The 17,553-nt window shown below is 39.1% G+C and overlaps 1 protein-coding gene across 1 annotated transcript; it reads right to left on the bottom strand.

The window, feature by feature from the left end:
• Positions 1-3,589: 3,589 nt before the first annotated feature.
• snn (stannin) lies at positions 3,590-9,969 on the bottom strand. Its single transcript, XM_062990365.1, has 2 exons — positions 9,773-9,969; positions 3,590-5,411 (listed from the first exon to the last, which is right to left on the bottom strand). The coding sequence occupies exon 2, from the start codon at positions 5,295-5,297 to the stop codon at positions 5,034-5,036; it is 264 nt and encodes an 87-aa protein (XP_062846435.1). The 5' UTR covers positions 5,298-5,411; positions 9,773-9,969; the 3' UTR covers positions 3,590-5,033.
• Between the last annotated feature and the right edge of the window lie 7,584 nt (positions 9,970-17,553).

The following is a 17,553-nucleotide window of genomic DNA, read 5'->3' as shown; positions in this document are numbered from 1 at the left end:
TTTCATGCTGTTCTTCAATGGTCAGGACTCTCCCAGGACCACATGGTGGTGGTGTGTTAGTGTATGTTGTGCTGGTATGAGTGGATAAGACACAGCAGCGCTGCTGGAGTTTTTAAACACTGAGAATAGTCCACCAACCAAAAATATCCAGCCCCATGGGCAGCATCCTGTAACCACTGATGAAGGTCTAGAAGATGACCAACTCGAACAGCAGCAATAGATTAGTGATCGTCCCTGACTACATCTACTAGGTGGACCAACTAGGTAGTAGTGTCTAACATAGAGTGGACAGTGAGTGGACACGGTATTAAAAAAAACTTCTGTGTCCAATCCACTCATACCAGCACAACGCACACTAACACACCACCACCATGTCAGTGTCACTGCAGTGCTGAGAATCATCCACCACCCAAATAATACTTACTCTGTGGGGGTCCTGACCATTGAAGAACAGGGTGAAAGCAGGTTAAAAAAGTTTGTAGAGAAACAGATGGACTACAGTCAGTAATTGTAGAACTACAAAGTGCTTTTATATGGTAAGTGGAGCTAATAAAATGGACAGTGAGTGTAGAAACAAGGAGGTGGTTTTAATGTTATGGCTGATCGGTGTATATGCACAGTACACAGGAGTAGACCAAACCAACAGTTTACACAAAAGAGATTTTATTTTTGGTACAGATCATAATTAGCAATCAGGGAAGCATGAAGCAACATTTTAAGCCTGACCTCCTCAACCATAACTGATTCTACAGATTTAGAGCTACAGCATGAACTGTTATACGCTGCTGTTATCCAACAATGACAAAAAGTGTGATTTGTGGCAATTTGAGTCTCATGCTTACATTTAATAATTAAACACAATTGTGAAAATATACAGTGCCTGGATTTCATATAAAAATAAATCATTTGAATAGTTGTCACGTATAAATAAATGATCACACACACACACTATAATGCTTAGTTGTGAAATACGTCTGTGAGCCACTGGCAATATCGTTATGGTTTTAAAAAGACAGCCTATTTAACAAATTCCATTCTAGTGTTCACACTGCCCTTCGATTAATGCATGCTGTAAACAGTCAAGGGGACTGAGGGTAAATGAAAGTGAACCTCTCAGATAATGGTTTCTTAAAGGATAAGTGATTGTGTTCAAGGGCTCAGATCAAGTGAAGAATAGCTTTAATCTACCATAATATAAGACCTACTTTGAAGATAAAATCTTAAAGTTAGAGTAACTCATAATACCAATGTAGTTCACCTACATATAGACAATGTTTACAAGCCAGCCTTGGAATACTTTTAAATATATTTCAGTTAACTACTTAAAGACTATTAACTGTTGAATACTTAAAGGCTACATGATGCTGTTTGTATTGTTTGTTTATATTTAGACAGTTAATCTCGGTTTAGTTAAACAGTTCTTAAATACAGTGGTACCTTGAAACTCAACATCAACTGGTTCTGAGGAGTGGCATTGAGTTTAAAAGGCATTAAGGTATTTTTCCCATAAGGGTGTATGGGAAACCTGTTAATGGGTTCTGTGAGCCTGTGGAACTGCATATACGTATTTTAGGCTAATGTAAAATAATGGGGTTGTTTTTGATACTTATACACTAATAATAACACAAATATATTATATAAACACTGAAAAACAATTAAAATACAATAAAACCTGCTCTTTACCTTTACTTCTTTATTGTTTCCTTATGCTTCTTAATCATGGAGATGCTTGATCTTGGAATACCGTAATACCTTCAGTAAAAGGCGCATTCACATGAGAAGCGGCACATTAGCTTTATAACGATAAGCGTTTTAGACTCTCAAAAAAAAAGCTGATTCTTACAATTTCTCAGAACCCCGAGCTGTAATGCAAGTTTAAAAGTGAAACAGGAGAAAAATCCAGCTAAACACAGATACATGTGGGCGCTTTAAGAGTGGATTTGACTGTTATTCCACACAGATGTAGATTCGTCTCATATTCGCACTTTGGTGATGTTTTACTGCACAGCTCAAGCCAAGCGCTGAACAAAGCAACTAGGTTATTGTTAATCTGAAATTAAATAAATAATTTTTTTTAAAGAAACTGAACACGCTGAGTTTAAGGGAAACGTTGAGTTCAAGGGTACAAATTTCTCAACAAGTTTCAAAGATTTTGAGTTGTGTTAAGTTACAAGGTACCACTCTAAATGTATTTAATGACTTTTTTTTGTATTGGTGGTTTTTTGGTAATTTGGGTTTGTGACATTTACCAAACAAGTTACAATTCTCTTCTAACGTCTTTGTACGGATAAGATCTGTATTACTGCTTAACACTAATTCATAAATGAGGTTGTCTATGTTTCCTTTAATGGTTTTGATTGTTACAGCCTTTTGTCCATTATATAAATGTAACAGCTCTTGAATGTTGTGTCATGAGCAGTGAGATGGGGTGGTGGTAAACTTTATCATCAGCATCAATAATACACTGTATCTAAGACTCATACACAGAGGAATATAATCAGAAGCTGTTCATGCAAAAATATGAATATACAGTGGTACCTTGTAACTTAATGTCAATTAATTTTGGGAGTGGCGTTGAGTTTAAAAGATGTTTAGTTTTAAGTTATTTTTTCCCTTAAGGATTTATGGGAAACCTGTTAATGTGTTCCATGGTCCCGTGGAGCTGCATATATTTTAGGCTAATGTGAAATAATGGGGTTTTTCACACTTATACACTGAAAATAACACAAATATAAAATTAAAAAATATAAACTGAAAACTGAAATATAATTGAAAAACAGTTCAAATCAATCAAAAATACAAACCTGCACTTTACCTTTACTTCTTTATTGTTTTCTTATGCTTCTTAATTAGTGGAGAGAACAAATAAGAGAGGTTTAGTGTTCCTGTGTCGTTCTTTTAATACATCAAGTTACATAACTTTTTTTTAATGATAAGCATTTTAGACTTTTTCTGAAAAACTGATTCATACAATTTCTCAGAACCTCGAGCTGTAACACAAGTTTAAAAGTGAAACATCTGAACAGAGATACGCAGATTCGTCTCATGTTCGCATGACGTTTTACCGCACCGCTCAAGCCTAGCGCCGAGCAAAGCAGCAGTCGCACACACGTCGAGTTTAAGGGTACAAATTTCTCGACAAAGGGTGTTGGGTTTTAAAGATTTTGAGTTTAGGGGACGTTGAGTTACAAGGTACCACTGTACTGTATTTTACAACCTTTTTTCACAACTGTGTGTTTTCATTTATTATTAGCATTACACATGTACAGACCTATAAAACTTTACACATTGTTTATGTAAGCTCCTCTTCTACATACAGAAATGTGCTCAGCCACTGTAATGAAAAACCTCTTGGATTTTTCAGTATAACTCCTACACTGAGATCCAGTCACTGGTTTTCACTCATGATGGCTTCTTAGCAATTAATACTGTCAGTCAGATAGACTGTAGATTAAAATACCTACAAATCTAATTTCTTTGCTAAAAAGGGATTACAAATAGTTTAACTCAAACCTATGAAGAAAATGATCTATGAAAAAAGTACCTACATAAGTAGGTAAAATACCCACATTTCATAATTAATTCGCATACTTTCACAGACTTTATATAACTTTGTCTTAACAAAACAGCTTTAATCACCAAGTATGCTCTGTTTAAGAGCACTAACTAAAGCAAGTAAACATACATTGGAATAATTGGTTTTCTGTGGCCGTTAACAGTAACATAAAGCTTTTACATTAGAATCTAACGAAAGAATTTGGAGCAGAATCAACTTTAAAGTAAGACATGCAATCCCAATACTTTACCAGCATGTTGCCAGATAAAGCTATATTCTGTGCCCGATGTGCACACTTCTTGTATTCTAAATTAACATTCTATAGAATGTTATATGCTCTAGTGAATAAACCCCATACTGTTAATAAACAACCCTAAATTGACTCTTTACTCTCTTAGTTTTCGTTAACCTAGAGCTCTTCTAAAAATACAACATAAAAGCATTTGTGCCCTCTACAGAGCAAGGTAAAAAAAAAAACAGCAACTAATGCCAAGTTCACATTACACGACTTTCCAAGTCGTCAGGTCGCTGTACAGTTCACACTACACAACTGGATCTCTTGCAATCGGGAGTCTTTCAAATCTGTGTGGCTTTCACACTACAAGACTGATCGGCGATAGGGGGTCACACACTACACGATCTATCACCAAGTGGAATCACAGGTGAGCTTCTCTGGTCTCCCAAACTACGTTTTGTCACGAAAACAAACGCGAGAAGTAAAGAGGAGTTTAATGATACCACGTCCAAAAATGCACGTCAACAAGTAGCGAGCGATCAAAGTTGTTTGTGCACTGATGTGCCGTGTAAAATTAAAGAGAAAAATAAATGAATTCGACTGGATTTGGCAACACGACCAGCAGGGATTGTTTTGATCTATACCGAGTTGGAAGTTACTAAATATTTTTTGTAATGCAGTGTTGATATTATGGTTTGGCATGGACGATAACTTCACAAATATTGTAAAGCTTGTGTGTGTGCCGATGTATTCTGATATAAACTATATTATCTCCCTCACCGCACTCATTGCCAGTCGCAACCGACTGATCCAGATATTCAACATGATAGATATCTCTCCTCAGAGAGCGCTCGGCGAGCCGCTCGGATCGAGTTGTTGAGTAGCTCACACATGGCGATTAAGAGCCGAGTTTAGATCGCCGAGCGAACACCGAGTTGCTCCTAAGCGGCAAATCTAGCGCCAACCAGTCGGCGAGCGAAAATCAGGGCAAGAATCATGTAGTGTGAACTAGGCATAAGTAACAACCAGCTAACACACAAAACATACATTTCACATTTTGACAGGGTTCTACAGAAACAGAAATTGGAGGCTCGAGTAGCTAGGTATATGCATGCATTTAAATGGCTCTTTGATGTTTTATTTTCTTTTCATTAAAAGAACATTAACATAAGTGCTGTGTGTGTCACATAACAAATCAGCCAAGAAATGTGATCCTTCCGTGAATGTTTCTGAAGAAAGGAGTTAGCTGTGGCTCTCTGTGTGAGTAGGGGCGAGCTTGCTCTTATGATCGACCCGAGGGGCGTGGGCCGAATACTGAACCAAAAGGAAGGGCTCTTTGGTTTCACCTTCGCCGACAATGCTCTCTTCATCCTCAGACTGAGCGAGGCGCTGAAGCCGCAGGTAGCACCAGCAGCCGAAGATGAGCGCTCCCAAAGCAGCAATTGCAATCAGAGTCACTATAATTGTCACCACACCAGTGGTGGGGCTGTGGTCCGTTATGGACATTTTCTGTGTAGAACAGAGTTCAGACGTATCCGATCTTCAAAGGGAGGATCCGATTATAAGACAGGTACCAGACAGGCAAGGTCTTTCTTGGCTTATCTATAGGTCATTCAGAATCTGATTGTGAAAAAAGTTAAGAAAGAGATATTGTTATGGAGTGATGCCAGTGCAAGCTGGGGCACCATGCCCATTCCAACATGTAATAAAAAGACTATATGTCATTTATTTAACGTTAGTTAGGCTAGTGTCATTTAATGGCATAGTCCAGCTAAACCTTTAATGTAAATAATGCTTATACATTTACATTTCTGCCATTTAGCACACGCTCTTATCCAGAGCGACTTACAAAAGTGTTTCCATAGTGAACATTACCTTACTCTAGTTTAAAAAGACAACAGTCCAAGAACACAAATCTGCAAAAAAAATCTGTTTTTTTTAAATATATATACAGTGTATCACAAAAGTGAGTACACCCCTCACATTTCTGCAGATATTTAAGTATATCTTTTCATGGGACAACACTGACAAAATGACACTTTGACACAATGAAAAGTAGTCTGTGTGCAGCTTATATAACAGTGTAAATTTATTCTTCCCTCAAAATAACTCAATATACAGCCATTAATGTCTAAACCACCGGCAACAAAAGTGAGTACACCCCTTAGTGAAAGTTCCTGAAGTGTCAATATTTTGTGTGGCCACCATTATTTCTTAGAACTGCCTTAACTCTCCTGGGCATGGAGTTTACCAGAGCTTCACAGGTTGCCACTGGAATGCTTTTCCACTCCTCCATGACGACATCACGGAGCTGGCGGATATTCGAGACTTTGCGCTCCTCCACCTTCCGCTTGAGGATGCCCCAAAGATGTTCTATTGGGTTTAGGTCTGGAGACATGCTTGGCCAGTCCATCACCTTTACCCTCAGCCTCTTCAATAAAGCAGTGGTTGTCTTAGAGGCGTGTTTGGGGTCATTATCATGCTGGAACACTGCCCTGCGACCCAGTTTACGGAGGCAGGGGATCATTCTCTGCTTCAGTATTTCACAGTACATATTGGAGTTCGTGTGTCCCTCAATGAAATGTAACTCCCCAACACCTGCTGCACTCATGCAGCCCCAGACCATGGCATTCCCACCACCATGCTTGACTGTAGGCATGACACACTTATCTTTGTACTCCTCACCTGATTGCCGCCACACATGCTTGAGACCATCTGAACCAAACAAATTAATCTTGGTCTCATCAGACCATAGGACATGGTTCCAGTAATCCATGTCCTTTGTTGACATGTCTTCAGCAAACTGTTTGTGGGCTTTCTTGTGTAGAGACTTCAGAAGAGGCTTCCTTCTGGGGTGACAGCCATGCAGACCAATTTGATGTAGTGTGCGGCGTATGGTCTGAGCACTGACAGGCTGACCCCCCACCTTTTCAATCTCTGCAGCAATGCTGACAGCACTCCTGCGCCTATCTTTCAAAGACAGCAGTTGGATGTGACGCTGAGCACGTGCACTCAGCTTCTTTGGACGACAAACGCGAGGTCTGTTCTGAGTGGACCCTGCTCTTTTAAAACGCTGGATGATCTTGGCCACTGTGCTGCAGCTCAGTTTCAGGGTGTTGGCATCTTCTTGTAGCCTTGGCCATCTTCATGTAGCGCAACAATTCGTCTTTTAAGATCCTCAGAGAGTTCTTTGCCATGAGGTGCCATGTTGGAACTTTCAGTGACCAGTATGAGAGAGTGTGAGAGCTGTACTACTAAATTGAACACACCTGCTCCCTATGCACACCTGAGACCTAGTAACACTAACAAATCACATGACATTTTGGAGGGAAAATGACAAGCAGTGCTCAATTTGGACATTTAGGGGTGTAGTCTCTTAGGGGTGTACTCACTTTTGTTGCCGGTGGTTTAGACATTAATGGCTGTATATTGAGTTATTTTGAGGGAAGAATAAATTTACACTGTTATATAAGCTGCACACAGACTACTTTTCATTGTGTCAAAGTGTCATTTTGTCAGTGTTGTCCCATGAAAAGATATACTTAAATATCTGCAGAAATGTGAGGGGTGTACTCACTTTTGTGATACACTGTATATATGCAAGAAATAGGAAGCATAAGTAAGTGCATGTCAGCTTAAGTGCTTAGGTTTTTAATACAGCAAGAGAGACAAGGGAAACTCGTTCCAGTACTTGGGTGCAAGTACAGAGAAGAGCCTCGATGCTTGTCTTCCTTGAGTTCTAGGTGCAGGATCAAGTCGAGCAAGACTAGTGGCACGGAGGTTGCGTGGTACAGAGCGGGGTTTTATTAGACCTCGAGGGTAACTTGGGGCTGGTCCATTTTTGTCTTTGTAAGCGAGCATCAGTGTTTTAAACTGAATGCGTGCAGCTACAGGAAGCCAGTGAAGAGAACGCAGCAATGGGGTGATGTGGCAGTGTTTAGATACACACACACAAGATTGTATTCAATCATTCAATTATTCATCTTAAATAATCACTTTGTATTGGTTAGAGTCACAGTGGGCCTGCACCACTGAATAACACTAGGTGCTAATCCACCACAGACTGCATATTTAATGCCATTAATGCCATTGTCCTACTGCAAGTTTTTGGGAACTGGACAAAGGCCAGAGTTCCCAGAGAAGCATTTAAACCCAGGGTCCCAGGACTGCCTGTTGCGCAACTGTGCCACCCACAGCAAAAAGTTGTTACCTTATAACATACCATAGCAAAACAGCATAAAGTATGTGGAATTACCAAAATTACTGCCAAAATTGTTCATGTAAAAGCTTTAACTTTTACCCAACTCATAGAAAAGGACTGCCAATTGCACCTTTTGGAACCAATGACAGTGGCACATCTGTCACTAGCCATAGCCTAGTGGTTAAGGCACAGAACTAGTAATCCAAAGGTTGCTGGTTCAAGCCCCACCACTGCTAGGTTGCTGCTGTTGGGCCCTTGAGCAAGGCCCTTAACCCTCAGTTGCTCAGACTGTATAATGTAACTAATGTAAGTCGCTTTGGATAAAGGCGTCTGCTAAATGCTGAAAATGTAAATGTCACAGACACGACAGAATTTAATAGAAAGCATTATACCACTGAAAAAGAATGCCTTTATTTATTAAATATACATATACAGATGTACAGTACAAGGAAATTCTTTCTTCGCGTATCCCAGCTTGTTTGGAAGCTGGGGTCAGAGCGTGGGGTCAGCCATCATATGGCACCCCTAGAGCAGAGAGGGTTAAGGGCTTTGCTCAAGGGCCCAACAGTGGCTGCATGGCAGAGCTGGGATGGGAACTCTCAACCTTTTAGTTGATAACCCAAAGCTCTACCAACTTGTGTACTACTGTTCCTGCATGCCCGTCTCACCCTGGCCATAACCTGTTTTCGGCGCCTTCCATCAGGCCGACGCTTCAGCCACATGAAGACCCGAACGACCAGGCTACAGAGAAGCTTTTTATCCAAACTCCATTATGCTCATGAACAATTAAACACTACTGAACTGTTAATGCTCGGGACACTTAATTTATGTAATGGCATACACAGGATTTTCACATTCACTTCCATTTCTTATTTATATATTTTTCCATTTTCTATAGTCTTTATATTGCACAAAACTGCACCTTTTTAAACCCACAATGTGAATTGCACATGCCAATGTGTACAATGTTTTCTATGTTTACAGGTATGAATGTGTGTGTTAAGGGGAGAGTGAGCTGTGTGAATAAGATTGTCTGTATTGTATTTTTCCTGCACTGCAAGCATCTGTGTAACCAAAAACAAATTCCTTGTATGTGTGAGCATACTTGGCCAATAAAGCCTGATTCTGCTTCTGAATTTGATGCTACTGGTAACAAGACTCCAGTGGATTAAAGGTGATGCAGCCTATAGGTGCCGCACAGCATCCAGGTCTTGGAGTCAAACCTCACTTTCGTTCTGTGATTAGTTTATCATAAGACTGTACATTACACAAGGGGACTTCAAGCTTCAAGTGTGTGTGTGTGTGTGTGTGTGTGTGTGTGTGTGTGTGTGTGTAAGAGAGAGAGAGAGAGAGGAATACGTGGATCTTTCAGGGCATCACTCGCTCAGTGGTACCTGCCGCAACCCTGGTCAGGACGGTGACACTATACAAGATGCCTTAAATAGATGAAAGGATGAATAAACGAGGATCCATGGGATTGGCAAACAGTACAGATATCCCTAATGGAATAATCTGTCTCATATACTCATATATACTCTCATTTAGTAGCATAATGCATCTGCCTAAAATGTTCATGTAAACGAGGATTAGTGCAAATGCCGCCCGGATTGTAACGGAAATTGCGCATGTAATGCAAGCAGTGCAGTCGATGTTGCATATTTACTCGTGTCATTACCCTATAAAATAAGCCTATGTACCAGTATAAAACACATTCTATTATTCCCTCCGAAGATAAGCAAATCCTTGATTTCATAATAAGCTCCATTACATGAACACTCACCATTTTATCGAAAATGACGTCTTGTCATGTTCGTTCCTGTTCTGAAGCATGTCGTAAATGTTATGCAACGGTTCCAGTTTGTAAAACACATGGACGAACATCAGCCGTTTTAAACAGTGTTACACAAAAGCCAGCGTTTCTAATGATCCGGAAAATCCCGACAGCAGCGAGAATAAACGCGTTTCCCCATCCAACCGAAGAGCGTGCGAAAACGTCACCTGACTGGACATGAGATGAGGTCACAACAGCAAAACTGCACTCGGCCAATCAGATCACAGAACCGCCTTTAACAGACAAGGGAGCTTGTAGCAGCCAGAGCGGTAGAGAGAACAGAGTGGCGACACTCCCATAGGGAACCGTTGGAAAGGGGGCGGGACATTTTTTCTGCCCAGCTTCCGGGTTGTGGAGCTCTGTATAGTTCCAAACAACCCATAGAGCCCCATTCATTTCCACTACTTATCAAACATTTTTAGCTGTATGTTGCTTTGTTTTAAAAAAATTATGAATTTAATGTCATTAATATACTTAATACTGTTATTGTTTAGCATTTGCTCAGCACTAAATGTTACATGTTTATCTTAATTAATAGGTATAACCCAATTTAGCTTAGTCAGTTAAGCTTAATTAATGACACACGAGTCTTTTCACCTAAAATGAGTTGATTAATCAAGAGTCTTGTTACAGAAATGATCATAAAACATTAGAACCACAATAAATCATTATACTTTTACTTTCATACTTAAGTACATTTGAAGGTAAATTTAGTTTAGTACTTTAGTGGAGGTAAAGAGTATTTTTACTTTTACTACTACTTTTACTGGAGTAATATGTTACCTTGGATATCTCTACTTTAACTCAACTACATGGTTTGTCTACCTTGTCCACCACTTACATTAGACAAAATGAACTAGTGCATATTCATAATGAATTCATTAATGTATTACATGTAGGAATCAATTATTAATCACTCATGAAATAAGAGATGAATGAATGCTTTTTCATGTACCTGCACTATAATGTTTTTGGTACGGTAATGTGTTTATCAATCTGTTCATTCAGTGCAGGTAAACCTTATGAATCCAGCACATGACTTAGTGTTTAGCAAAAATGATTATTATTATGAATCCTCAGGAAAGTGAAGGGAGATTAGTTTATGCAAAAATCAAAACATAAAAAACTTTAATGTCTATACTGTATATTGTCTCTACTACTTAAGGATATCGCATTATGTAATGTATGCTAATATAATGTACTGTGTGTTAACAAGAACGACCTATTAACAAGTCATTATAAACATCAATCTTCCACTTTATATACCAAATTGACATTAAAGCAGATACAGTAAATGTAAACGCAGTTGAAAATACCCAGAAATTGTACAAATGTTTATTATTTGCCGTTTAATATTTCATTTACTGCTGCCTGTCCCATTTGAGAACATGACAGCGCCGGGTTTGTTTGGAACTATTGAGGGTTACATGAACCACGTGACCGCGTAGCGGCGAGATCAAGGAGTGTCGCAACTCTCTCTATCTACGGCTCTGGTAGCAGCTAGTGGGGTTTTATTATTACCAATGAATACACAGATTGCTACAACCCCACATCAGTAAAAGTTGCAGAGGTGGAAAGTAACGAATTACATTTACTCGCGTTACTGTAATTGAGTAGTTTTTTTGTGTATTTGTACTTTTTAAAGTAGATTTTACAACCAGTAATTTTACTTTTACTTAAGTATGTTTTGTATTAAGAATTGTAATTCGCTACATTTTAAATAACATCGGTTACTGAGTAAAAAAAAATCGCGTCTGGGAAACTGCTGCAGTAAATTCTGCGATGGGGAGTCGGATCTTTTGGCTCGGTTCCTTTTAAAGAGCCGTTCAAAAAATGGCTCTTCATTCTTTTGATCAGGCAGCGAGAGGAACTACTGAATCGGTTCCTTTCGTTCATATTAAAGAGCCGTTCAATAGAATCGGATCGTTCACGAACGACCCATCACTAGTGGTTATACAGTTTGAAAAAGTTTTATGGGATGGTCTGTACTAAAATGACACATTACACATCCCTAAATGTTTTAAATGTTGTATCAACATGTTTTTTTCTATTATATTTTAATAAAAAACAACTATTGTGAGATTTTCATCCACTTGTCACCCTCTCCTGTTAAAAAACGTTTACTCTGAGTACATTTAAAATAAGTTACTTTTTGCTTTTTACTTGAATAGATTTTTAGACTAGTAACTTTACTCGTACTTAAGTAAAAATTCATTAAAGTAATAGTACTTTTACTTGAGTACAATATTTTAGTACTCTTTCCACCTCTGAAAAGTTGGGGCAGTATGGAAAATGCAGTGTTTCTTACATTTACTTTGACTTTTATTTGATTGCAGACAGTATACACCCAAGATTTGTCATGTTTTGTCTGCTCAACATCATTTCATTTGTTAATATACATTCATTCCTGCATTTCAGGCCTGCAACACATTCCAAAAAAGCTGGGGCTAATTTAGGGCTAGTAATGAGGTGAAATAACTAAATAATGATGTGATTCCAAACAGGTAATGTCAACAGGTGATAGTAATCATGGTTTGGTACAAAAGCAGCATTCAGGAAAGGCTGAGTCTTTTATGACAAATATGGCCAGAAGATCTCCAGTTTGTCAACAAATGTGTGAGAAAATGATTGAAATGTTTCAAGACAATGTTCTTTCTCCCTTTACACTGCATAACATCATTAAACAATTCAAGGAATCTGGAAAAGGTTCAGTGCATACAGGGCAAGGGTGCAAGCCAAAGCTGAACACCTGTGATCTTCGATCCCTCAGACGGCACTGCATCAAGAACCACCACTTAACAGCTGATTTAACCATATGGGCAAAAGATTACTTTGGCACATTTTTGTAGAGCTCTACAATACAGAGTTACATGCACAAATGCCACTTAAAACTTTACTGTGCAAAAAAAAAGCCTCATGTTAACCATGTCCAGAAGCGACGTCAACTTCTCTGGGCTCGAAGGCATCTAGGATGGACCATCACACAGTGGAAACGTGTATTGTGGTCAGACAAATCAGTAATTCAGATCTTTTTTGTAAGAAGCAGACACTGTGTGCTCCGGCCCATCCACAGGACTATCCAGACTGTTATCAGTAACAAGTAGTGTTGTGTCAGTGCACTTGGAAAAGGTAATTTACACTTCTGTCATGGCAGCATTAATGCAGAAAGGTATACTGAGATTTTAGAGCAACATATGCTGCCTTCAAGACCTCATATTTTCCAGGGACATCCATATGATGCATATAATATATAAGCACATGAAGTGGATTCAGAAACTCAGATTACCTAACTTTTTGCACACTTTGTGTTGTGAATTAGATTTATTGGATATAGTTTTCATTTTTATTTATCAATTTACAATTAACCCATAATGACAACAAGTAAAAACATGTTTTTCTTCCACAAATTAATTAAAATCCAACACTGAAATCTTTTATTCACAAAAGTATTCTGACTTTGTGTGTGGAACTCCAAATGCTCATCCTGTTTGTCCTGTTTGCTTTAATTATCCCTGATATGTGTCTAAATCCCAATTGGAGTGTAACAGCTGCATTTAGATTTATCACATTTAGCAAATACTCTTATCCAAAGTGACTTATAACTGTGCCCAAAACACAATGCGCCAACAGTGGTCTCTTTCTCACCAAGCTTCTTGCTGATGGTCTTGTAGCCCATTCCAGCCTTGTGCAGGTCTACAATCTTGTCCCTGACGTCCTTTGATAGCTCTTTGGTCTTGCCCATGGTGGTTGATTGATTTGAATGGAAGAAACTGATTCTGTTACAGGTGTCTTTTATACAGGGACAGGACTAATTTGTGTGCCTCATGGGCACATAACCGGACTGTGGGGGTCAGAATTCTTGCTGGTTGGTAGGGGATCAAATACTTATTTCCCTTAATTAAATACAAATTAATTTATAACCTTTATTTAATGTTTTTTTTTCTGGAATTTTTGTTGATATTTTGTCTCTCTGTTAAAATAAACCTTCCATAAAAATTATAGACTGTTCAGGTCTTTGTAAGAGGGTAAACTTACAAAATCAGCAGGGGATCAAATACTTATTTTTCCCATATATATATACATTTCAACAGAGGAGCTAGCAAGTCTGAGAATGAGAAACTATATATATATATATATATATATATATATATATATATATATATATATATATATATATATATATATATATATATATATATATATATATATATATATATATATATATATATATATATAGTTTCTCATTCTCAGACTTGCTAGCTCCTCTGTTGAAATGCACACATTTCTTTATGGACCTCACCTGGTGTAGCTGTGTTTTACGCCTCATGAAAGCACCCTAAGCGAGTGGATTGATTGATTGATTGATGTCCTGTTTCTCGAACGAACCCTGCCCATAAATTTTTGTTACACTTGGGCGTCCGCTTGTGCATTGCTGGTCCCAGCTGGTTTTGAGGGTTTTCTATATTTCCTTTGTTCTGAGAGCTGAGTTGTTGCAGGTGTCCGAAACAGCCATTATCATATTGCGACAACCAGTTCTCAGTTCCCTATCCCTGTTCCACTTTCTCTGGTTGTGGTTGTTTTGTGTCGTATATTTGTTACTTTATTTCTGTTATTTTGGCCACCTTATTTATTTATTTACTTATTTATATATCAATTATACCCTTTTTGTTGATCAAGCATTCTTGCATTGCTTTAATTTTCATAGTGAAGGACATAAGAAAGAACTCAACAGTCACTCAGTTCCAAAAGTCTTGTGCAGAGTTGACAGAACCTGGTGGATAGGCTTTATTTTTTTACTTTTTGTTTGTTGTTAGGTGACAAGGTGATGCAGGAATTAGGGTAAATGCTACACAGAACCAGGGTCCTGGGGACATTAAAACCTACCTCTGGTCTCGGCAGTTGGCATGTTCTTTCAGTGTATGTGTGTTTTCGTCTGGTACACCACCTTAGAAAAATGTAAAGAGCGTGAATGGATTGACACCTGGTTTATTCAAGCCATGCACTAGTGTTTTCTGGTGACTCTGGCCTAACCCCTAATCACTAAAAAAAATGAAATCAGAATCACTTTATTCCGCCAGGTATGTTATACATATGAGGAATTTGTTTCGGTGATACACATAATAGTACACATAATTATACAAATAATACACGTATGACATGTAGCATGTTAACAGTCTGTGTGCAGTCTGGTCTGTTAAATAAGTATTAACCAAGGGAGCAACTGTGGTTAAAAATTGTTACAGCTCTTGGAAAAAAGCTGTTAGCATGTCTGGTTGTGTTGTTTTTATTGTCTTGAGTCTTCTCCCAGATGGAAGTGTTGGAAAGAGGTGATGTCCTCTTCACTGTCCTGATTATACATTGGAGTTTGGCTTGTTCTTGTGATGTGGAGGAACCAAACCAGATGGTAATAGATGATGTGAGGATGGACTCTATTATTGCTGTGTAAAACTTGATCAGTGGACTCTGTGGCAGGTTGAATTTGAGCCCTCTTGGCAATGGAGAGTGTGTTCTTTTCCCACTTTAGGTCACTGGATAAGGTGGTGCCCAGGAACTTTAGTGAACTTATGGACCATTGAGACCATAGAGCCATTAATTGTGAGGGAGGGTAGGGGGTTGCGTCTGAAGTCCACCACCATCTCTACAAATCTTCTTCTTCTTCCTCCTCAGCCTTTGTCCCGTTTCGGTTACGCGGCATTTCCGGCTTCTTCCCGTTAGGGGTCGCTGGCGGGTGATTTGGCACAGTTTTTACGCCAGATGCCCTTCCTGACACAACCCTCCCTATTTTATCCGGGCTTGCGGCCGGCACTACAATGCACTGGTCTGTGCATCCTAGCGGCTAGGTAACTATAGGTAGGGTGACCACAGGGCCGGCGCTAGGGGGGGGCTGAGGGTGGCATTGCCCCCCCAAATTGTGTCTTTGCCCCCCCAAGCACAATGCAAGCAACGGCTATTTTTAAAATTATCTCTGAACCAATCACAAAAATGCTTTTTGTTTTACAGTGTGAAGATATTTCCTTGCTTATTCCTGATTGGCTCTTTGAGTCATATAAAAATCGGCAGACTGCCCCAAACAGTTCAGTTCGGCAGTATATGTTCTGTTAGTGTGAGTGAGAGGCAGGTATACTGGTAAACACTCTTCTGAGTTTAAACTGACTTTCACATGGTAATATTTGCTTAACTGTGGTTTTTCGTTGCTTTAATGTTACTTACCTCTTACATAGGTGTTGCTTAAATTATTTTATTAGCCGTTAGCGGTTAGGCTAATGAACTAATGGCAATTTAATTAAGGGGGCGTATTAAAATGAAATACAATTAGATAATCTTTTTTCTCCATTTACATAATCAACATGTATTTTTTAATCATTGGGTTTTAAGTTTAAGTTCGAAAACATGCATTTTTATTTCTTTACCTCATACATCACTTTAAGCCAGTATCAATAGCTTGGCTGTCATCATTCATGCACAAATCAAGCCTTGAATATATTTCTGGCTTCAAAAACATGACTATCAACATGCCCCCTCATTAGGTTTTACTGCCCCCCCAAGCAAAGCAGTCCAGAACCGGGGCTGGGTGACCATATTTTGGTTTTTAAAAAAGAGGACACCTGGTTCGTTGGTGACACCATGGCAATGTGTATGGGGTAGAGGTTTAAATAGTTGACAAATGAGTCAAAACCATCCAGCTGTGTTACTGAACTTTAATAAATGTACAGCTGCTCTTTAACAAGGGCCTTTATGGTCAGATAATCTTATTCCTTCACATTCAGCGTTAAGCCCTAAACAATAATAACAACAAATTATAAAACAGTTGTCACCTATAAATAAAAATCCCTTTATTTTTTAGTTTCTTTGATGTATTGTACAATCGTATCAGCTGACTTATTAGGAGTGTTTTTAACTTTAATTGGATTCACTTTAATTACTTGCTCCCATCAGTAGAAACCCAGCAGTAAGATGTGTCTTCTAATGCTTGCTGAGCAGTTTCCACAGAATGCAGTGCCATCACGGTGTTGACAAGAGCCTCTGTGTTAGTACGTGCATGTGAAAATCAGACTTATTTTAAGAAAACAGATGCACTCCTAAAAAGACCTAAAAACAAACCAATGCAAACCAATGCAAAAACATACACACAGAATAGCGACTAGAAAAGCAGAATCCCGGACATTTTTGGTGATTTCAAATCCCGGCCGGACGCATTTTTTAGGTCTCAAAAAGAGGACATGTCTGGGAAAAAGAGGACGAATGGTCACCCTACTATAGGACAATTCAGTGTCTCCAATTAGCCTAGCGGCATGTCTTTGGACTGTGGGAGGAAACCGGAGTACCCGGAGGAAACCCACGCAGACACGGGGAGAACATGCAAACTCTGCACAGAAAGGACCCAAACCGCCCCACCTGGGGATCGAGCCCAGGACCTTCTTGCTGTGAGGTGACAGTGCTACCCACTTACCACCAGGGCCGGCGCTAGGGGGGGGGGCTGAGGGGGGCATTGCCCCCCCAAATTGTGTCTTTGCCCCCCCAAGCACAATGCAAGCAACGGCTATTTTTAAAATTATCTCTGAACCAATCACAAAAATGCTTTTTGTTTTACAGTGTGAAGATATTTCCTTGCTTATTCCTGATTGGCTCTTTGAGTCATATAAAAATCGGCAGACTGCCCCAAACAGTTCAGTTCGGCAGTATATGTTCTGTTAGTGTGAGCGAGAGGCAGGTATACTGGTAAACACTTT

This window comes from Trichomycterus rosablanca, chromosome 2 (assembly GCF_030014385.1).
Source record: "Trichomycterus rosablanca isolate fTriRos1 chromosome 2, fTriRos1.hap1, whole genome shotgun sequence".
NCBI classification, from domain to species: domain Eukaryota; kingdom Metazoa; phylum Chordata; class Actinopteri; order Siluriformes; family Trichomycteridae; genus Trichomycterus; species Trichomycterus rosablanca.
This window is presented reverse-complemented; position numbering and strand designations above follow the sequence as displayed.

What these genes read in the sequence shown, in the direction of transcription:
- snn (XM_062990365.1), bottom strand. Translation starts at nt 5,297, where the DNA reads ATGTCCATAACGGACCACAGCCCCACCACTGGTGTGGTGACAATTATA.